The sequence below is a fragment of the Anguilla anguilla genome, chromosome 9, assembly GCF_013347855.1.
Source record: "Anguilla anguilla isolate fAngAng1 chromosome 9, fAngAng1.pri, whole genome shotgun sequence".
Lineage (NCBI taxonomy): Eukaryota > Metazoa > Chordata > Actinopteri > Anguilliformes > Anguillidae > Anguilla > Anguilla anguilla.
Window position 1 is genome coordinate 27,278,422 of NC_049209.1, and position 24,084 is coordinate 27,302,505.

The following is a 24,084-nucleotide window of genomic DNA, read 5'->3' on the forward strand; positions in this document are numbered from 1 at the left end:
CGAGCGTGCGTCTGTCTGTATGTGCGCGTGTATGCGAGCGTGCGTCTGTCTGTATGTGCGCGTGTATGCGAGCGTGCGTCTGTCTGTATGTGCGCGTGTATGTGAAAGTGCGTCTGTCTGTATGTGCGCGTGTATGTGAATGTGCGTCTGTATGTGCGCGTGTATGCGAGCGTGCGTCTGTCTGTATGTGCGCGTTTATGCGAGCGTTTGTCTGTCTGTATGTGTGCGTGTATGTGAATGTGCGTCTGTCTGTATGTGCGCGTGTATGTGAATGTGCGTCTGTCTGTATGTGCGCGTGTATGTGAATGTGCGTCTGTCTGTATGTGCGCGTGTATGTGAATGTGCGTCTGTCTGTATGTGCGCGTGTATGTGAATGTGCGTCTGTCTGTATGTGCACGTGTATGTGAATGTGCGTCTGTATGTGCGCGTGTATGCGAGCGTGCGTCTGTCTGTATGTGTGCGTGTATGTGAATGTGCGTCTGTCTGTATGTGCGCGTGTATGTGAATGTGCGTCTGTCTGTATGTGCGCGTGTATGTGAATGTGCGTCGGTCTGTATGTGCGCGTGTATGCGAGCGTGCGTCTGTCTGTATGTGCGCGTGTATGTGAATGTGCGTCTGTCTGTATGTGCGCGTGTATGTGAATGTGCGTCTGTCTGTATGTGCGCGTGTATGCGAGCGTGCGTCTGTCTGTATGTGCGCGTGTATGTGAATGTGCGTCTGTCTGTATGTGCGCGTGTATGTGAAAGTGCGTCTGTCTGTATGTGCGCGTGTATGTGAAAGTGCGTCTGTCTGTATGTGCGCGTGTATGCGAGCGTGCGTCTGTCTGTATGTGCGCGTGTATGTGAAAGTGCGTCTGTCTGTATGTGCGCGTGTATGTGAATGTGCGTCTGTATGTGCGCGTGTATGCGAGCGTGCGTCTGTCTGTATGTGCGCGTTTATGCGAGCGTTTGTCTGTCTGTATGTGTGCGTGTATGTGAATGTGCGTCTGTCTGTATGTGCGCGTGTATGTGAATGTGCGTCTGTCTGTATGTGCGCGTGTATGTGAATGTGCGTCTGTCTGTATGTGCGCGTGTATGTGAATGTGCGTCTGTCTGTATGTGCGCGTGTATGTGAATGTGCGTCTGTCTGTATGTGCGCGTGTATGTGAATGTGCGTCTGTCTGTATGTGCGCGTGTATGTGAATGTGCGTCTGTCTGTATGTGCACGTGTATGTGAATGTGCGTCTGTATGTGCGCGTGTATGCGAGCGTGCGTCTGTCTGTATGTGTGCGTGTATGTGAATGTGCGTCTGTCTGTATGTGCGCGTGTATGTGAATGTGCGTCTGTCTGTATGTGCGCGTGTATGCGAGCGTGCGTCTGTCTGTATGTGCGCGTGTATGTGAATGTGCGTCTGTCTGTATGTGCGCGTGTATGTGAATGTGCGTCTGTCTGTATGTGCGCGTGTATGCGAGCGTGCGTCTGTCTGTATGTGCACGTGTATGTGAATGTGCGTCTGTCTGTATGTGCGCGTGTATGTGAATGTGCGTCTGTCTGTATGTGCACGTGTATGTGAATGTGCGTCTGTCTGTATGTGCACGTGTATGTGAATGTGCGTCTGTCTGTATGTGCGCGTGTATGTGAATGTGCGTCTGTCTGTATGTGCGCGTGTATGTGAATGTGCGTCTGTCTGTATGTGCGCGTGTATGCGAGCGTGCGTCTGTCTGTATGTGCGCGTGTATGTGAAAGTGCGTCTGTCTGTATGTGCGCGTGTATGTGAATGTGTGTCTGTCTGTATGTGCACGTGTATGTGAAAGTGCGTCTGTCTGTATGTGCGCGTGTATGTGAATGTGTGTCTGTCTGTATGTGCACGTGTATGTGAAAGTGCGTCTGTCTGTATGTGCGCGTGTATGTGAATGTGCGTCTGTCTGTATGTGCGCGTGTATGTGAATGTGCGTCTGTCTGTATGTGCACGTGTATGTGAATGTGCGTCTGTCTGTATGTGCGCGTGTATGTGAATGTGCGTCTGTCTGTATGTGCGCGTGTATGTGAATGTGTGTCTGTCTGTATGTGCACGTGTATGTGAATGTGCGTCTGTATGTGCACATGTATGTGAATGTGCGTCTGTCTGTATGTGCGCGTGTATGTGAATGTGCGTCTGTCTGTATGTGCACGTGTATGTGAATGTGCGTCTGTCTGTATGTGCACGTGTATGTGAATGTGCGTCTGTATGTGCACATGTATGTGAATGTGCGTCTGTCTGTATGTGCGCGTGTATGTGAATGTGCGTCTGTCTGTATGTGTGCGTGTATGTGAATGTGCGTCTGTCTGTATGTGCGCGTGTATGTGAATGTGCGTCTGTCTGTATGTGCACGTGTATGTGAATGTGCGTCTGTCTGTATGTGCGCGTGTATGTGAATGTGCGTTGAGTGCACGTTGTGCTATGCAGTGTGCTTTTTCCAGGTGTGACTTCATGAGGTTGAACAGACGTGTAATGAGGCCTGCTGATTGGGCTAATCAGTAACCAGCCTCGTCCTTCCCAGGAGGATACAGAACAGAGAGTGTTCACCTGACACACCACACAACCTGCTGTCACACGCTGCACGCGGATCTGGGCTGGAGTTCACCGGCTTGACTTTCAGCCAATATAGGCCATTTTCACGGATCATTTAAACAACTGTGGCTCTTACATAATGAGGAACGGGACACAGGGAGGAAGAAAAAGAGCTCAGAAAGAAGGGACCTATAGAGAACATCCCGTATATGAATGGATTCAGTGACAATTCATTGGAAAACTGCAATGGTATATTTGCCTGTTCTATAGGCAAGTCCACCAAATCCTGTGTAGTTTGCTGACAAAAAAAAAAGAGAAAGAGAGAAAGAGTATGCACGAGAGAGAGAGAGAAAAACAGACAGAGTGCAAAAAAACAGAGTGAGGCTCACTGACAGGCAAATGAGAATGAAGCAAGGGAGGGGAGGAAACGGTGAGAGGAGAGAGGAGAGATAACGGAGAGAGGAAGAGAAGCTGTGCGGTGGAAAAAACTGCAGTAAACAGGTTACAGTTTAACAGCAGCTGACACAAGCCGGCTGTGACCGGTTTGTGTCCACACGCACACACAGAGGCAGCACAATTTCATACAGCACAATCTGCCACTGGGCAGCGACCGTGAGGGGAGCGCTGTGACGTCACAGGCTCTGGTCTCACTTCATTTCACCGCTGGTCGCCAGCTATGGCCAGAGCAGAAAACTTTACAATATGCGACGGTGCCAATAGCCACTGCTTCGGCTAACAGCTCTCTCTCTCTCTCTCTCTCTCTCTCTCTCTCTCCTTCACACATGGCAGAACTGCAAAAGCAACCAGAGACCCAAAGAATCTCCCTGTTCCGAAAGGGAACAAAAGAAAATGACAAAAACAAAGGAGAAGTGGTGGGTCATGTGACGGCACTCGAGCCTGCTCACAGACGCAGGGCTATGTGTGCGTGACCTTAAAACGCTAGGGCAGGAAGTTACAACACAAGTCACACTCACGGCTAAGCAGGATTTAGTGTCTGAAAAAACAACAATTAATGCTGACTCCCGAGCAAGAGAGAAGAGAAAGGAAGTGGGATTTTAACGCTTACATCACAGGTCTTCAGCCCTCGGCCAGGGCGCACTGCTTTCTTATTGGTAGTCAGCACTTAACTGATCAGTTTGACTCCACAGTCAAGACACCACACCTGGAGTCTTTAGTGTAAACTGGTTTCTGTTTTCAAGGTGAGAACAAAAGGCAGCAGACCAGGGTTTTCAGACCACCCGCCTCACATGCTCATTATTAATGCTATTATTCTCCAGCCAGGTTACATAACCTTGCCTCAGGTCAGACAGGTTCAGTCCAATGCCAGCACACCAATGTGTGTCTGTGTAGCACCCCGTCCCCCGATCCACCCCTGTGGTGTCGCCAACTTTTTTTTCGAGGAATGTGGTTAATGATTGGTCTATTTGTCACTAGAAGCCATTAGGTGATGTTGCCATGCCAAACATGATGACATATTGATGCAATGATGTCATTACGCAACAATGTGATTGCATTCATGCATGTACGCAACCTTTTTCAAATTTAAGGAGAGTAAATACAGAGTGTTTAGTATTTACTTAAAGTTACAATCTCAAAGATTTCAGTTTCGTTCTCTTTGGCGGTACCAATGGCGAGAAGCGGTAATTGCAGGTGTGTTTTTGGGCCTCACTTTCCATAGATCCAACCGGATCTAACCGGTGTCGCCTGTGTGACTTCAGTCAGTTGGCAGTCAGTCACCTGGGCCACGCCAACTGTTAGACTTATTATTTACTGAATAAAAAATGGTTGTTATACAAGTAACGTTATGTACATACTCATTCATCTAACATTAGGCTAACTTAAGCTGTCTTTACACTGCCGAGCCGGGTTAAAATGCTGTAGCAGACCTGGGGTAGAATTAGTGATGATCAATTTCCACAAACGTTCTTTATCCCCCTTTTGCTCGGTATGAACATCTTTACACTGCAGAGAAGAACTGGCGGGATTCACTGTGGCTCGTGCAATTATGTATCTCGTGCATCATCATCGTGAATGATTGTTGTGTGATATTTTTGAAACAACTGCCTTGTTTCTGATTTTGCTAGCTAAACTGTTCTAAAATAAAGCTGAGCTGGGTGTTAAATTAGCAATCAGAATAAGAAGAATAAAACAAAAACAAAGGAGATTTCATCAAAAAGGGCATCAAGGCTGAAGGAACATACGAGGAAGCATAATAAAATAATAACAACGCTAATCCATACTGCCGTATACTTTTATTTAGTTTTCTCCGGCTTGACATCTTTACACAGAAATCAGACCCGGCTCTGCTCCACCTATACCCCGCCTTTTATATTGATGAACTTTATTGATGATGGCAATGTAAATAGCGGTAATGTTAAGGCCAGTTAAGATCAATGATTCGCAACGAGACGAAACGGTTTTAGAATGTTGCAGAGAAAACTGCAGCGGTGTGAACTGGTTAGTAGCAGAGCCTCTGAAGCCGTTGCCTAGGGTCTCAAAAGACCCACCTTGTCAAATCGCCAAGTGCAGTTTTGGAACGTTTACAATCAGATGTCTTGGAATTTTGCAAGTTGCATCCAGTCTCATTGCGAATCATTGATCTAAACTGGCCTTTAGTTAGCTACACTGCAACGTTGCAACAAGGTAGCATTGCATTCAAGAGACGGTTTGCGAGGTCGGTACCGGTCGGTAGCGTTAGCTAGCGTTTTTTCTAATTGTTAGCTGACATTAGATTGTGTTAATTACATTAGCTAGCTAGCTAACGCAACGTTACCTGATTTGAGAGATGGATACTGTGCGCAACGTTGTCTAAACTAATAATGCTGCCTTTATTGACATGGTCTGGTAGCTAGCGTTAGCTGTGCAAATAGCTATGTAATTTAGTAACATTACATTGTCATAAAATATAATACGAAATCTACATCAACAAATAATATGACCTCTCATGTTACACAAACACTTCTTAGGGTTCCATAACCCCCCCCCCCACCTTTAACGCTAGCAGACACCGGAAAAAACAGTACGCTGCTCACACACAACTGAGTTGAAGAGCAAGGCTGTTGCGTTAGCTCCGCCTACCCTCTCTGGCGGACCAACCACTGATGGGTGATGGAAAACGCGTCACTGTCTATGCGCCGCTTGTGATTTTTTTCCCGGGAATGTCGCCACAGACACCCAGTTCTTTAATCATAAATGATAATTATTATAATAATAATAATAATTATATAAATTAATATAATAATAGGCTCAATCACCATTGTGTTACCTAATTCAGCAATAGATAGTGACTTAACAGACATTTATTTTAATGAAAATCTTCGAGATTATTACTCGTAAAAAAGAACTCATTTTCACTGCAGTTGCTTTTAGGGGGTTCGTACGTGTTGTTGGATCTGGGGACAAAGCTGGTGAGTTGGCAACAGCACGTATGCTCCCCCCCCCCCCCCCCCCCCCCCCCCCCACTCACCGTCAGAGATGTGAAGGTCAGGCACATGCCTCCGAAGCCATTCAGGGCCAGAGCGATGAAGATGAGGACAGACATATCTGTGAAGGACCAAAAAAGACAGAGTGTCAGAGAGAAAGACAAACAGGGAAAGCGCCTGGTGCGGAGATTTGGAGGACAGGCAGGCAGGCAGGCAGGCAGACAGACAGACAGACAGGCTGGCAGACAGACAGACAGACAGACAGACAGGCAGGCAGACAGACAGACAGACAGACAGACAGACAGACAGGCTGGCAGGCAGACAGACAGCCAGACAGGCTGGCAGGCAGATAGAGGTGGTGAAAACAGATGAAGAAAACAGGAAGCAGGGCCATAGAGGTCAAAAGTGGTTTGAAAGTGAGAGATAATGACAGAGAGGCCACACTGAATGAGGTTAACCACACAAAGAGGAGCGTAAGAGCACTTACTGTCTGGGTCATTGGCTCCATAGGCAATCAACAGGCAGGAGAGGCCAAAACAGGCACTGTAATCACATACAGTAACAGTGAAATTAAAGCTAGGGTCATTTTGTCATATTCAGGCAACCCTACGGGTCTCTGGATAAGAGCATCTGCTAAATGCCTGAATGTAGATGTAAATGGAAACTAATTATCTCATGAACAGTGGCTGACATAAGCAGTACACAAGGAAGCATGCAAGGGAAAAAGACAAAAATTAGCTACAATTTTACTGTATCTATTTTTAGGTACGTATATTTTTAGATAGCTTCTCATTACGATGCAAAATTTAAATCTTTTTTCTGTGCATGCTGCTTTGTACCACTAATGTCAGCCCCAGCTCATGAAATGCAATTAATTTATTTTAAAGAAATTTATTTAAAATCCAAATTTATCTGCAATGGCTATACTTTTTTTCCCTTTGTCTACAACGTATTGTAAATATAGACTAAGGATGACTCCAATGACCAAGGGGTCCGCTGCCCACAATCTATACCTGTCTGATAATGATGCTTTAGGAGGTTGGTGCACCTTTTTCTGAAGCACAACCACTACACAACTCCATACCACACAAAACACAACTTCAGACCATAACACACCACACCATGGACAGCAACACAACTTCACAAACTAACACACCACAGCAAAACACAACTTCACAACCTAACACAGCACATCACAGCAAAACACAACTTCACAGCCTAACACACCACACCACAACATAACACAACTTCACAGCCTAACACACCACACCACAACAAAACACAACTTCACAACCTAACACAGCACACCACAGCAAAACACAACTTCACAACCTAACACACCACACCACAACAAAACACAACTTCACAGCCTCACAACTTCACAACTAACACACCACAACAAAACACAACTTCACAACCTAACACACCACAACATAACACAACTTCACAACCTAACACACCACAGCAAAACACAACTTCACAACCTAACACACCACACCACAACAAAACACAACTTCACAGCCTAACACACCCCACCACAACAAAACACAACTTCACAACCTAACACACCACAACAAAACACAACTTCACAACCTAACACACCACAACATAACACAACTTCACAACCTAACACACCACAGCAAAACACAACTTCACAACCTAACACACCACACCACAACAAAACACAACTTCACAGCCTAACACACCACACCACAACATAACACAACTTCACAGCCTAACACACCACAACATAACACAACTTCACAGCCTAACACACCACAATATAACACAACTTCACAGCCTAACACACCACAACATAACACAACTTCACAACCTAACACACCACAACATAACACAACTTCACAGCCTAACACACCTCAGCAAAACACAACTTCACAGCCTAACACACCACAGCAAAACACAACTTCACAACCTAACACACCACAACATAACACAACTTCACAACCTAACACACCACAACATAACACAACTTCACAGCCTAACACACCACAACATAACACAACTTCACAACCTAACACACCACAACATAACACAACTTCACAGCCTAACACACCTCAGCAAAACACAACTTCACAGCGTGACACAACGCTGCTCCCCGCCCGACCCCACGGCGGCTCACCTCCCGAGCAGCCTGAGCATGCGGGGCCCGTATTTGTCCATGACGATGCCCAGGGGCAGGGTGATGGCGCTGAGCAGGAAGGAGCCCATGGTGAAGGCCAGGTTCAGTATCTCGTCCTGCTCCTTGCAGATGAGCCAGCCGTTCATGCGCAGGACCTCGTCGGTGTGGCCGGGCGTGGCCTCCGTCTCCTCACCGTAGTAGTCCTGGTAGTCCGGATCCACGGTCACTGCGGAAGGCTTCGGCTGGGTGTGGTTCTGAACCGAGCTGTTCCCTGGAGGACACAGAGACAGTGAAAGAGAAAGAGAGAGAGAGAATATCAGCTTAGATAACCAATGTATGTTCGACATACAACAAATTGAAAGAGAGAGAACTTTAATAAAAGTTTTATTAATTATACTCCATAGTATTCATAATTTTATTTATGTACAATTCAAAATACAGAAGAACGTGTTGACTGAAGGAGAGGCAAACAGAGAGAAAGAGAGAGAGAGTGCAACAGCACTGTCATCTTCAGTCATCTAAGTGCATTTTCAGTTCTTCAAAGGACATCCACTCAACAATGCTACTGACAATACAGCAGTTACTGGAGCAGCGGGTGGAGCTGATAGTTGATGGGAGCAGTTGGACAGAGGGTGAACACATCATTTGACAGTCATTTCCCTCTTCTCTCTAGAAGACTTTGTGACCGGTCAGAATGATTAATTTTAGAATAAGAACGATCGCAATTCTTCCACTGAATCCTTCGTGTAATGTTTCAGCGTGCACCTGCATTTATAGACGTTAGTTTTCATATTGCTAGGAGATCTGATTCAATTAGATCGTCATCTAATTGAATCAGATCTCCATCAACGTCATCACACTTGTGTAAATAAGACTTTCAGATAGAAAGCTGTGAAAGATTAAAAAAATTTGTTAGTCACTTACAAAATGTAACAGCAATAGAATCAGAGTACAGTGAAGCTGATACATATGTACTGTACATTCTCTTTTGCAGCTGCGTTACTGGCTTGTGACTCAAGCCCGATTGAAGCTATATGTCAGCACATCCAGGGAATTTGTCAGGTTTACACTACCTCCTGATATACCTTGGGCCAGGTCAGGACCTACTTTCACATAGGTGAAAACGCTATTTTGTCTGAGAGCAAAGGCAATATGCAATCAATGCTAGCCCTTCAAATATGGATGTACGTCAGGACTTCCCAGACTCAGCCCTGAGGGCCCCTTTTATGTACACTGGCATCTATGTTACAGCTTGTCTCTTGATTCATTTATGTTTGCTGAGAACATACGTTTAAATTTAACTTCCATATTTTTTCTCACACTTATTTGGCTAGTTGCTATTTGCTTTGTCTAGAAACTCCGCAATGTTACACGAATGATTTCGTTTCAGTGGCCAACAATTTCAGCATTTAGAGCACCGCTGAGTTTACCTGAAAGGTGAAACTAGGACATTGCAGCCCAGCAACCACATAATGCAACAATTTGCCTTACAGCACATCACAGAAAATGAAAGCATTAGTTGCCTGAGAACGGATCTGACTGATTATAAGTCCTAAAGACTTTCATTGTCATACACTACAGTACATCACAGACACTCAACAGATGCTCTTATGCTCTTTTGTGTTTTAAAAAACATTTAAACACTCTTTACACGGCTGGGTATGTACTGTAAGTAGTTAAGGTTAAGCACCTTGCTCAAGCATACAACGGGAGTGCCCTACCTGGGAAGCAAGCCTACAAGCCCAGTTCCTTAACCGTCATACTACTACACTGCCACCCTGGCAGTAGAGGCATGCATTGCTTTCACTGACATAAAGAGTAAATCGGGGGGAAAATCATTCCTCACTTCCCTCAATATTCAAAAGTGTCAAATTAAGAACAATTAACATCTTGTCATAATTCAGAAGCTAGTTGTCGTCAGAACAAAAATCTGCATAAACAGGGAGTGCCAAGTACAAATAAGCCCATCTGAATTCAAATAAATTAAGTTAGAACATAATTCACGCCGAGCATCTGACTGTGCAGTGTCACTCAGTGTTCACGTTTTCTTTGCTGTAAATGCACCTTCCACATAGTCAGCAAATTTACACACCGCTCTTAAAGTTCCTCTCGCCAATTCCTGAATCCCACCCCCTGCTCTGTGCGCTGATATGCTCTCACAAAGCAAATCCCACAATGCTCTCATCTTCTTTCCTGGCGCGCAGCTTGGGAGCGCGCCGGCACGGCGAGGCCCTGCGCGCTGTTCGTCTGAATGAGGCGCGTTAGGGTGAGTCACCGGACTCCATGAGTAACACTGCTCCTCTAAGCAGTGCTGAGTCAATGGGAAAATGCTCCAGACCAGCTGAACACTGCGCCGCACTGCTCCACACGCTTAAATGGTAATGGTAAATGGACTGCATTTATATAGCGCTTTTATCCAAAGCGCTTTACAATTGATGCCTCTCATTCGCCAGAGCAGTTAGGGGTTAGGGGTTAGGTGTCTTGCTCAAGGACACTTCGACATGCCCAGGGCGGGGTTTGAACCGACAACCCTCCGACTGCCAGACAATCGGTCTTACCTCCTGAGCTATGTCGCCCCATGTGTTATGCTTAACACAGGGCTCACAAAAGCACAGCACACGCTTAGCGGGCCACGGTCCTGCCCATCAGCAGAACACTAGCGCTGGTCCGTCGTATGCTGACTGGCAGTCATTTCAGTATGCGACAGGCCTATCATACATAAAGCTTTCAGTGCGATGACAGGCACGTCTGGCGGCCCAATTCACATCTCTCCAGCAGAGGGCCCGGGCAGGAGCCGTCAGTTTGGAGCCCCACTTAGCAGAGGTGTCAGAATGTCAGCGCGCTCTGCTCCACGTGCTGACGAGCGCCCGTCATTTCTGCTGACACCGGCTCGCCAAATATGCTTCTGCTCACCCTTTACTGAAGCAGGAGGGAGACAAAGTAAAGAAAGTAAAGAAGGATTGGCGGTGGGGGGGTTGGGGGGGACCCAGGGGACACGTGAGGCCCCTGGGGAAAGGGTGACGTTAGCATAAATCCCGGCCGCACTTCCCTGGTGAAGTAACACCCACTCCTTATTCCTGGTATTCGCGGCTGCCTGACACAATGGGTACGCGTACATGACTAGCCCCATCCCGCCCCACCTCCCCCAGCGGTTCCTGGAACTGTGCCATTGAACTGTGCTTTGAATGTGTTGACCAGCCTTGATCTCGTGCACACGCTGGAGGGGGGGCTGGTGGGTGGGGGGGACAAAGAGAATGAGGAAGTGGGGAATATGACTTGTCCTGCCGCACAGACATCAAACGCATCATTCTGCCATGATAGGAGAAATTCGACCTTTGCCCATCCTCTGACGCTGCACTGAGAGTATTTTTTAAAAAAGCTCCTTAGACTTACTGACTTCAGCATAAAAAAGTCTGTTCATATAGCTTAGGGCTGAGGATAAGAGATAGTCCAGTACAGTTTATCAACTTTTATTGCCCCTTTTGGAACACCTGTTATCAGACCATGTACATAAGCACTTACATAATCCTCTACCTGGGCTTCTTTCAGGAGATTGTAGCATGTTTAACTGCAGATGCAAAGAATCGTGGGTAAAAATACAGCCACAGGTGAGCTATGTCAGCAAAAATCTGTGGCTGGTAGGGTCACCTGGGAGTTCAGCTTTCTCCAGAGTCCTCCCCCCCCCCCGGCGCACTCTGTGTTTGGAATGTGTGTAGTGATTCGCAGAAATAATTTCATTTTATTCCTGGCCTCTCTAAAGAAAAAAAAATGCAATACTTTGTGGTGAAAACAATTATTTACAGGAAATTCTGTAACAAGGTCTTTCCCAGCGATTGTACACTGTAATGTGCGAGCGTGCTTTCTTGTCTCAAAATCATCTTGCCGACTGCTCACAAATGCAAAATAAGATCTTGCAATACTGTTTTCATGATTATTATTATTATTATTATTTTTCATAATGTAATGTTTGGATATTCAAGCTTGATATATTTGACCACTCCAGAAAAATGACAACTTTTCATAATGTGTAGTCTGGGATGAAATCAGCTGACTCATGCAGAAAAAAATGATGCTGAAAAGAAATAAATGTATTCAATTTTCAAAGAAACACTTAATCTAAATTATAAATTAATCCTTCACTGTCTAGTTTTTTTAAACGTCTTTTTTCTTGACACAAATTTAATGTGTTTTTATGTAATCAACCTTCTGTAAATCAACTGTTAAACACAGCAATTTATGCTGCGGGTACTACGCAAGTGTTATACCGAAAATTACTTTTAATAAACTTAGAAAACTCTTTCTTGCGAGACTTCCTCAGGGCAACTGGGAGGGATTTCATTTTCACGGTTTTGTGAGGACTTCTATTGTCATTTTGCTCTTTTAAATCTATTTTGTTTTCGGTGTGGTTCAGGTACAACCTGTTTTGTCAGCACAAACAGTTTGCTATCCTAACTAAGGTCTTTTTGGTATATATTTTGGGGTAAATATTGTGCTTACGAAGAGACAGAGTTGTAATTTGTGCGTGTGGGCTCTACTGTCCTCCGGCCTGTATCCTTGGTGCTGTATTAAAAATGAAATAAATCAGTTTAGAGTTTTATATAAATACGTACTAACTAATAGTTTATTGAGTTTGATGATAAAAATGTCAAACATAATGCAATGTAGACCTGAGTTGTTGTTTTTTTTTTAGTTTATTACGACAATTACTGCAGCATAGAATAATAAATACAGAGAGAAAAAGAAATACAAACTGAGAGCAACAGAAAGTGAGAGGTGATAATGCGTGTCAAATGTAGCACCATTCGTGCCTAGTCCAGAGAATGTAAAAAATAGAAAAATGTAAAAAATAGGCCTAGACACAAATTACTGCGACCGGACCTCTGCTTTATTGGGGTAGGGATTTTGACACAGCACTCAGTACTTCCGCAAACTCACAGTCCGATCTTGAGCGACCAATGCCAACCCCTCAGCTATGTGACACACGTACTCCGTCCATCGGAATGGTGTCAGCGACTGGTGTGCGCGGTGGTGCCACGCTGTGGAATTCCGTGACGTGTTTGGCGGTGGACTGGCGAAAGGGCTGCAACGCGGGGCATCCCGCGGCTCCGTGATGACGGAGAATGCCAAAGCAGAGAGCTGTAGTGCTTTACCGTATACTAACCCCATTCCCGAGGCGAAATCACCATAATGAGTGAAACCAAGTCCACAGCCACGGCGCAAAGCAACACCACCAGCTCCTGGTACCGCAATCCTCATGCAGGAGTCAAATAGTGCTACTTTGTAGCTATACTGATTAAAAAGCTTACCAGCGATTTGGCGCTGTCGACGACCTCACACAAAAATAAAATAACGAGGTGCAAAGTTTTCCGAGCGCGCTCACGTGTAACACTGAGCAAGCGTCAGGATGCCCTCCGATTGCAAGCAGCCTACCTTAGCTAACATGTAAGAAGAGTCCACACCTTAAGAGATACGTCTCAGATCTCCCAGTAATCAACAGAAAAAATACAGCCGCGGAACGCCCCCCGTCTTGCTTTATTAATGTGTTCCTGTTCAGATGGTTTTTGTGGTATTGAGGATTTGTAAATTGTACACTAATGAATTCGTTTATATAGTTCCAGGTAATTAGCTGGGTAGGGCTGTGACCGGACCTGTCAGCACTGGGCTGTCTCACACACTCATCAAAACGAATGAGCACTAAGCTTGCTTTGGCTGCGATCTCTGATTTTATGCGTTGGTGGTCCATTTCCTTCGATTAAATGGGGTCGGGGATTTACAGAATTCCGACTGCTGTATTTGCACATTGGGAAATGTAGTTCAAGAAGGAAGGCTGCAGTGCGTGTCCCAACGGGACTGACGTTCAACCACCGTGACACTAAACAAACTTTTTGCATCTTTTCTCACACCTCAGCGACATATCAGAAGGTGATAGGCTGGAATTCAAGCGGCATATGTGAAAGTGTTCTTACAGGGAGATTGAGGTATCCTGGAGGGAACTGGCCGTGCCCATATCACAGGCAGAGTAAGGCACAGGCAGACCCATGCTTCAGCACAACACATAGAAAGTACTGGGAAATAAGAAGCACACCTCCAAGAAATAACTACGGACTCATAATACCCCACTTGGCAGGAGATGACAGGACCACTGACGGGGCAAATAGAGGTAAAGAGCACTCAGAGCTGGCCCTATGGTCTTGGTGGCCCTAAACAAGAAAAAATGTTGGCCCAGGGATGGTTGTGGCCTAGAATGACTGCAAAGAGTGTTTATGCCAGCAGCTGTCTCTGGCAGAACTGGTAGCCCCTGTAGGCACTGTCTCAGAAACTTCATTTAACTACTCATGCATTGTATACTTCTATCCCAACCAATGTTTATTACATAGTAATATGGGGTGTTCAGTGTTGAATAAACTCAGGTAGAGTACACTTTACTCTGATAGAGTGCATGTGCTCCCAACCACTTCGAATCATATCAACCCCACTAAAGTTAAATTAACACCAAACATTTTTTGTTAATTAGGTATTACTATTACTATGTCCTTTCATTGCTGTGTTATCGCTCAACATGGTCATTCCATTATACTACATTTTATTTGGCAGACGCTTTAATCCAAAGCGAAGTACAATAAGTGCATACCAAAGGTCATTGGAACAACTACAGAACACACGTCTGATAAGGTACAATTCTCATTAAGTACCAGTTATCCATAGCCATGAACATCAAGTCTAGTTCATGCAGTAAGCATAGGCTAAGTCAGTAAAGTATGTTCCTGTACATACTTTCTTTGGCAACATGAATGAATGGCATTATAGCCCATTTGTCCTTAATTTGCCAATGCAGAATTCCCAGTAGCAACCAAAAGCCTGTCCCATGTGCTGCTGCGTCCTCTGTCAGTTTTGGGAAGCACAGAGCAGGAAGGGGTGCCCTCTGAAATGCACGCTTCCAACTGCCACTGAGCTGCGCAGCCGTGGGGAAGAACTGCACATGTTACGCAGCTTGTGCACTGGCAGCAGGTAGTTCAAAAAAGCTGTGTCAATCTAAAGGAATCTCGAGTGCAAGTTTGGAGGCAGAGAGGGGTGGGGACTGGAGGGGGTTACCCTGGGTGATGCTCCAGTCAATTAGGCATCAGATTGTGAGTTTCCCAGGTGCAGTTAGGTACTTTAACTGATAATGAGGAGGTGGGGGAAAAGGGAGAAAACGGTGAAAAGAGATTGACAGAAGAGATGTTTTCTGATACGGGAAATAAGAAAGCCAGCAAAAGGCAAGAAGTAAAAACGGGAGAGGTGATCAAAGTTCTGTGTGCTGGCTTGCCCATTCGTGCCCATTTTGAGCTTGCCAGATCTGATAAAGCCAGCGGAACAGGACAAGACCGTGCTGCACCGAGGAACACAGTGGAACACAAGGTTCCGCTCTTTCTGCTGAGCCAATGACTTTCCCTCAGTCAAGTGACGCTGATAACAAGAGCACTTTATCTACCCTTACGTAAACCCCGCGTAGCTACACACAAACCACACACAAAACACATAAGACTGACTTCCTTCCCCCATGCAGGGGGTTGTCATGGAAATTATGAGCAATCGGCATTCATTAAAAGTAATTACGCTGCAAGCACACGTGACTCCTCCGAGTCTCGTTTCAGTCACGCGTGTGCGCGCCTCCGCCCACCTCCTTTATCTGTCCCGTCAGTTATGCGCCCTCAGCTGAACTGCTGCTTTATCAGCCGGCTTTAAAACGCAAAGTCCACGCCATTACGCCTCAGGTGAGAACACCTCCCTGTACTGCCAAAGCACTCACTGCTCCGGTCCTGGAAGCAGCTGTGACTTCAGTGATGTAACATCAGCCTTTCAGCTTCGAGAATCAGATATTATACATAAGTAAAATGCAGCAACGTACCGATGAAGGAAAGGCCGAATTGCTGGACAAAAAAATCACTGAAAGCTTTATACACTACAGTTAAATGCGAAAGTATGGGGAGAGTTGTTGTAACATTTGATGACTACATTGAGTATGTGACTCATGGACGTCATTAGGGTTCATGATGATATCCTCTGCAATGTTCTGAAAAGCATCTATCGCTGCCTTTCAGTTATTGTGTGTTTGCTGGAGTTTTGAACCTTCAGTTGCCCCTTGAGCAAGTGAAAAGCAAGTTCATTGGGGTTTAGATCTGGTGACAGACTGGGTCACGTCACACAATTCCACCTTGTCTTCCTCATAAGCTCATTGGGTAAATGTCTTTGGTGGTTGTCTTGCAGCACGATAAATTTCCATCCAAAGAGCTTGGTAGCATTTCTCTCAATAGTGGTGGACAATATTTTTCCTTACATTTTATCTGTTAGTCTATTGCTGCCATCACTGGTTTCATCATCAATAAAGACCCCTGAACCGGGTCCAGGTGCAGCCATACAGGCCCAAGCAATCACAATGCCTCCACCATGCTTGGCAGATGAAATAGTACATTGAGGGTCCAGAGCAGTGCCTTCACCCACACTTCCACTTTTCCCTCGCTCCATTTTGCATTCACAGCTCTTATAATCATCCTGTCATCACTTTCTGATGTCCTTTACAGATGGCCTGATTAGTCGTGTGATCAGTAGCTAGATCCTCTTTAGAACATTCCATACTGTTGACTTTGGAATATGCAAACATTCTGCAATAGCTTCAATTGATTTTTTTGGATGTCATCCTCACAATAGCTTTTTTGGTAGTCATACTCAGTTCTCTGGCCCTCAGAATCTACAAATGCTTAAAAAGGATAACCCATGCCCTGACACTCACAGCTTTCCATTTATAAACAGTAATATGGTAAAACTGAAATTTGAAATTGTTGATAGTCATTTGTCCCAATACATATGCTGACTTGAAATAGAGGGACTTGACTCATGGAATTGCATTGTTTTAATAAAGCACAATAATACCCAACAGACACAACTGCCTATTCCAAAATAGTGAGGAAAAGCGGGTAAAAAAGTGAAAGGGAAAAGTTCCAAAAAAAAAAAGGATTTGAAATGAATGACTGACCAATTTCTGTTCTCAGGAGCAGCCAATGAGTTGTTCCTTGCATAGCAACCATGGAAACCCCGCCCCTCCCCCTCCTCTGCCACAGGCCATGACTACCACAAACAACTCCCTTAACGGTTCACATATCGCATAATAACATTTAAAAACATTTCAGCAACAGCTTTCCTTAACCTGAAATGAACTGTGTGGTTTCAACATCTCTGTATTCCCATTCTTCTGTGAATCCGCTTTCAAAATAGATTTCATATCTGCTTTTTGATGTATTGTCTGTATTAAGTATTGGACGGCAAACTGTAATGCAATGCTGTTGCGTAGCCTTGGGAATGGATTGGAAATTGTTTGAAAAATGCATTAGCATAAGATACACTTTATCGTTTTTTTAATCTGATATGCACCGGTCGTGAACAAAAGCAGTTGAATCTCAAATAGATTCATGGCCTATTTGCTGTTGTATAAGCCACCCCTCACCCCTCTACTCCCTTCTACTACTCTGAAAGGGACAGCACCTGAGTGTCTGTTTATCTCATCCCTTACTTTGGGCTGTTTGTGGTGTCAGAGAATCAGAGATCTGACACTGCCCGAACAAGAGCACCTCTGTCTCATTGTGTCGATCTGAAAGTCTGTTGGACTGGGTCTCAGTTCTTGCCAAGGGGGGTGGAGAGCAGTGGGTCCCAAACATTCGGCACACTTTGAACTTTTAGCCAGGTTGAATGCAGACATTTATAAACATCGTCTTTCAAAAAGCGTTAATTACTGTTTGGTTATTTGGTGCTTGCAGTCCAGCGTCAGCTGAATGATGACAACAATCTCCAAACAGTCTTAGAACATATGGTCTTCCAAAATGTTCTGTTAAAGTCACAGAAAAACATTCCAGGCATGTCCCGGACAATCTTACTAGCAACATGCCCTCGTGGTTATCATTTGTACATGAGAAAACAATGCAGCATACAAGCAACTACATTCTAAGTACTGAAATGGCAGATATGCGCAACACTGTTACCATTCCTGATAAAAAGTAACACAAATTACCATCCATAATTGAAATAAAATTTTATTTACTTTAAAATTCCAGAGCTATCCCTGCAGTACTACTTGTGATACAGAGATTATGTTCAAGGGACACCAAGGACAAGGGAACAATTGGCACCCTGTGAACACTGAACCTAAATTTCCAGAAATGTTCCGAGGATCAAAAACTGTTTGGTGAGATCAGACGAGAGGTGTGAGCCAGGACGAATGTGCCCCACTCTCTCATGAAACCCTACCCAGAGGTTCACAGTAATTATTACGGGAAAAATAAAATGCTTGTTCAGCTGCAGAGACGCAACTCCATAAGAGACAGGAGATATCTACATGGACTTTGCCCAGCAAGCTAGCCTCCCGATAAATCGTTTTATAACGCATGGACACATCCACCGCACCTTCAGCTGGAGACAACAGTTGAACCCTCCTTGAGATCTAACACAACGCATAACGGACTGCCTGAGGCCAAAGACTCAATGTAATGGAGAAAGGTAGCAGAGGTACACAAACACAAACCTCTGGCACTCAAGCAACCAGGTATTCAGGTATTCTGGGAGAGGTGCAGATCTCCCAGTGAGATTAGCTGCTCCCTTCTACTGCCCATTCTTTAGTCTCCCCTGTGCACAGAGGCTCTCTTTCTGGGTTTTGCTGGTGAGAACCACATAGATCAATTCCTCTTTTGTGCTAATGGAGGCCTGACTGGCAATTCAAATTCAAAATGGAGGTCCTCTGCCCAACTCAGGCCTTCCCAAAGAGGTGTAGCCCGGCAGAACAGAAAGGAATGCATTCTATTTCACTAAATACATCACACTGCAGGGTCATTCTACATAATCGCAACTGTAAATCAGTTTTCCCTTCTGTCTCCTTGAGGGAAGGCAATGTCTTATTAAAGCATAAGAACCTTTTATTCTCCTCAGAATTAGCTTATTTCCGATTACCTTTTTAAATCAAACCTACTTAATTGAAGCTGTCTGTGATTCATTCATCATGAAGCTGTTTAATTTCATTTAACACGTTTGGTAAGAGAGATTTTTAGGTAAGTGGAACAGTTGCGCACCTTCACCTCCAGGTCCTGAGCACAGTCATGGCTCCGCACAACCTGTGATTAATCTTGCTGCTAATGGCACACTCACAGCTAGCTGTACACTCAGTCTTCATTTCAGCTGACAATGTTCTTCCTCCAGACAAAAGTGGGAGTAGAAACTGTCTACTGCAGATTAAATAAGGAGTTTTAAATGCCTGACTACTCATTTAAACTGAATCTACATCTTCAGTCAGACCTCCTTCTGGACTATGCAAAACACCAATAATATTATTAATTTCTTATTTACAGCAATTACAGTACCTGAGAGCAGACAATGTGTACAGAAATGTCCCAGTGGCTGTCCTTACCAGGCTATAGCCTTACCGGGCTCTGGTCTTACTGGGCTCTGGCCTTACCGGGCTCTTATTGGGCTCTGGCTTTACTGGGCTCTGGTCTTAATGGATTCTGGTCTTATTGAGCTCTGGCTTTACTGGGCTCTGGCCTTATTGGGCTCTGGTCTTACTGGGCTCTGGTCTTACCAGGCTCTTATTGGGCTCTGGCTTTACTGGGCTCTGGTCTTAATGGATTCTGGTCTTACTGGGCTCTGGTCTTACCGGGCTCTTATTGGGCTCTGGCTTTACTGGGCTCTGGCCTTATTGGGCTCTGGTCTTACTGGGCTCTGGTCTTACCAGGCTCTTATTGGGCTCTGGCTTTACTGGGCTCTGGTCTTAATGGATTCTGGTCTTATTGAGCTCTGGCTTTATTGGGTTCTGTTCTTATTGGGCTCTGGCTTTATTGGGTTCTGGCCTTATTGGGCTCTGGTCTTACTGGGCTCTGGTCTTACCAGGCTCTTATTGGGCTCTGGCTTTACTCGGCTCTGGTCTTAATGGATTCTGGTCTTATTGAGCTCTGGCTTTATTGGGTTCTGTTCTTATTGGGCTCTGGCTTTATTGGGTTCTGGCCTTATTGGGCTCTGGTCTTACTGGGCTCTGGTCTTACCAGGCTCTGGTCTTATTGGGCTCTGGTCTTACCAGGCTCTGGTCTTATTGGGCTCTGGTCTTACTTGACTCTGGTCTTATTGGGCTACGGTCTTACCGGGCTCTTCGCAGAGGTAGGAGTAGAAGCCCTCAGACTTCAGCATGATGAGCAGGGAGCCCCAGCCCAGGAGCACGGCGGAGAACAGCAGGTTCTCCACAACGGCAGTGATCGCCATCCACCACCGGCGGGCGAAGGCCGTGGCCAGCGTGGGTGCCATGGCAGCAAGGTGGGTGTGACAGACAGACAGAAAGAGACACAAAGCTCGTTGGCCAATGAGCGGGGGTGCTTCTGTCACTGCTGATGATGGGGAGGTGGCAGTGGGAATGCTCCTGGGGACTCTGTTGAGAGAAAGGGAGAAAAATTATAATAAACCATTCACAGAGCCCCTTGCATTCAAGGAAACAAGCAGTTCAAAGCAATTCACAGTGGAGTAAAAAAGACAACGAGAGTACAAAATATGTACTCTCGCATACATGAAGAATAACAAAAAAAACTTATGAAATAGTTATCCTCAAGAATACTTTAGCGTACTGTTTGTCCACAGGGGACTACAAAAAGCAATAGTAAAGGCACCAAAAATCAAATCTGTGGATTAGAATACAGCCTTTTAAAAAATAGAATAGAATAGATTATAGCCATTTTAACCAGATAACTGATCGAGACACATGCTCTATCTTACAATGAGGACCTAGCCAATATACATAGAGCATTATACAATAATAGACATCAGTTACACAAAGGAAACCCATATGCGTGTTAGCACAACCAAAAAGGTGGAGGAGCTGGTTGCTTTGCGAAATGGTGCAGAGGTATGAATCACGCAAAATAGGCGTTCAACTGCTTATTTGGTCATGTTCTCTTTTAAGGGAACTGAAAGTGTCTCACAAGCAGACAGGAATAGCTTCACTGAAGGGTGCTTTTGTGTGAAAAAGGATGAGTACAATCGCACGTGAAGATAGGCCTGTGTTCTGGCTTTGTTGGTATAATAGTAGGTTTAGGGTTGAGGTACTGGTTCATGAGGCAAACTGTAATTTAATGGAAAACTCCCTGCATTAAAATATTAACAAAGAGTTATGCCATTGCTGACTGACTGGAATTATTTTAGAAGTGTACTGTTTAAGATTATTTATCAGTTTTTAATAGTATGAAGAAATAGCATAGCCTACAGATCTGGCTATTTGAAATAGTCAGATGGTATAATTACCTTCAAGTAATGTAGAGCCTGGCAAGGGAACATGCGATAATCATCAGGGTCAAGGTCAATTCCATTTTAATTCAGTCAATTCAGGAAATTGAATTCAGGAATGGAAAAGAATGATTATGTTCAATAAAGATTTACAATTAATTAATTGAATGTCAACTCATTTTCTGAATTGATTGAACTGAAATGAAACAGGGCCCAGGCGGCCCTGATAATTGTGATTTAAGTCCTTACAATAAAATTATATTTTATTATGGGCATAGTAAACTAAAAACCATCTGACACATATTAGCAGCTAATCGACACATTTGCTTTCATGAGCCATAAAAAAAGCTTGCTGTTTCGTTGTTTTCGGTACGTCCATTCGCCGCTGAGAGTCACTAATCTCGTGCTATTCTAGAAACACCGCTTAACGGTGCATGACATTATTGATGCCCCATGCTGCTCTTTAGTGCTGGAAACTTTTTTCTTTTTTTCTTCACTTTACTCCATCTAAGGGCAAGTTCCAGTTGATGTTGAAAAGTGCGGGGTCATGATTTCAGGCCACTTATATTTCAGGTCATATAATATATTCACGACTGTTTCATCATGCTGTCCATGCAAGCAATATAATAATTATTTAACTGTAAAAATCAGGTTTTTAATTATCTGAAAACAACCAGTATGTTGAGAATAACAGTTGGCTGAGGGACAAAAAATTGGCAATCGTTTTATGATTTTGAAAGATTACAAGACATTAGTCATCTACAATAATTGTTTACATCAGCCTTTGTAATAGGCATTATATAGATGTATGCACAATGCACTTACTGGGCACTTATTTTTTATTAGACCGCTGACAGCTCCGCATATTCTTTGATTCAAATGTTTGTGATCACTAAAGGACGGTTCCTGTTTTATTGTGTCTGTGTTAATTGGTGAACTACATGAGATAATCACCGTTGTACTCCGCCTATCACCGTTCCCTTGACTAACGGGTTCACACGGCTCATTCATTCTTTTGTATAAAGCTTCAACTGCAAGTAATCAGGTGCATTTTACTTTCATGACAGATCTCGCAGCACCTGCAAGTACGCTTCCCGTCATCCCAGAACACACTATCCCAGCATTTGGCGGTAATCCCTGTAAATGTGTCGTAGGCTATAGATCATGCTTTCAATAGTGAAATAAAATGACTCAGGTGTCGACCTACAGCACTCCGTTGTACTTTATATCTGTGCACGAGCGCAGCCCCGTGGCAGGCACTGTATTTGAAAGGTGGACATTCATCTCATCACTCCCAGTATTCACGGTGGTATTAGAACCCATAAACTCAGGTACCTATCCCCACCCTCCCCCTACCCGTAGGGGACAACATTTATTTCAAGAGTCCAGGAAACTGCTAAAGTCAATACAAGCACACCGGTTCGGAGTTTCTCTGCATCTTGGATTTCTAAATTTAAAACCGAAACCAAACTAAACAGCGCTGAGCTCACGTGAAGCACACACTGTGCTCATAGCCATCCGGTTTAACCAGGTAGGCGTATAGCATGTACTGGTTCAGCATATTAATGATACACATCGTGTGAATATCCTGAATTTCATTGCCCTTTATAAACCTCAAAGACAAACAAACAAATGACATTATAGTTTGTCCAGTAGCACCATAAGTCACAGCCTTCTCAGCCTTGTTAACATAGTTCATATAAAACGTATCATACCTCAGAGAATATAAAAAATAAGAGCTCTTCCGATTCCCGTCACTGTGACCAGTTGGCTTTGGTTGACACTTTCGTGGAGATTACCTCACTTCTCGTATAACTCCGCATCAGTACTTCTCCCTCAGCTAAAGGTGGCCGGTTTTATATTTACGCAGACCGTTGAACAAACAATACTGCACTGCCATTGGTCAGTTGAGGAGCTATAACTATCTACATCCAATCAGAGCCGAATAAAATCTCTTGTATGTGCTGAGATCTCATTAATAACTGGTACAGGCACAGCTTTTTAGCTGTTCAACAGAAAGTATGTGTAGAAAGTGTAGAAAAATGACGCTAGGAGGCCAAAGACCGCAATAAAGCAGATTAAAGTAAATTAAAATACATCTATTTTCTAATAGACTATGAATTACGTCAATTTCGTCTAATCTTACTCCACATTTTATCCCACACGTCGCAATGATTAAATCGTCTATTAAAAATAATGTATTCCATCTATTACATTGTGTAGAAAACAGCAATGAAGTGTGATAGCTTAAGAGCACAATTACACACACACACACACACACACACATATATATATATATGGGTGTGTGTGTGTGTGTGTTATATAGCCTATGTATGTATTACAGAACTTCTATTGCGTTTTTATGACTTAATGATCATTCTATCATTCCCGTGTCTTATTACTTGGTTGTGCAACACTGGCAATTTCAAGCGTTTAACCGGTTGCTGCATGGGTAAAGGAAATAAGAGGTCCCACAATATTTTAATAATTCGCCTTTTTCGATGAAAAGTCGTTCTGACATATAGAAATAACATGTTTTGCGCTTCCTGTCCAAAACTCTAAAATAAAAAAATAAAATAAAAAATAAACGCTCAGTGTATGCAAACTTTAATTAATCCTCTTACTGCAATGAAATGACATGAAGAATTTTTGTAGTTTCAATAAAATCAGTTTCAATGTTTCCTCTTCACTCTACAGCTCCTGTGACCA

General features: G+C 44.2%; 1 protein-coding gene across 2 annotated transcripts in view; it reads right to left on the reverse strand.

Annotated features, from left to right (window-relative positions):
- Positions 1-23,211, reverse strand: part of slc43a2b (solute carrier family 43 member 2b) — a 38,954-nt gene extending 15,743 nt beyond the window's left edge. For both annotated transcript variants that reach the window (XM_035434705.1, XM_035434706.1), the window contains exons 1-5: positions 23,091-23,211; positions 20,247-20,527; positions 8,092-8,362; positions 6,439-6,494; positions 5,996-6,072 (exon numbers count right to left, since the gene is read on the reverse strand). In XM_035434705.1, coding sequence (XP_035290596.1) covers positions 5,996-6,072; positions 6,439-6,494; positions 8,092-8,362; positions 20,247-20,406 — 564 coding nt within the window. In that variant the 5' untranslated portion in view covers positions 20,407-20,527; positions 23,091-23,211. The remainder of the gene's footprint in view (positions 1-5,995; positions 6,073-6,438; positions 6,495-8,091; positions 8,363-20,246; positions 20,528-23,090) is intronic.
- Between the last annotated feature and the right edge of the window lie 873 nt (positions 23,212-24,084).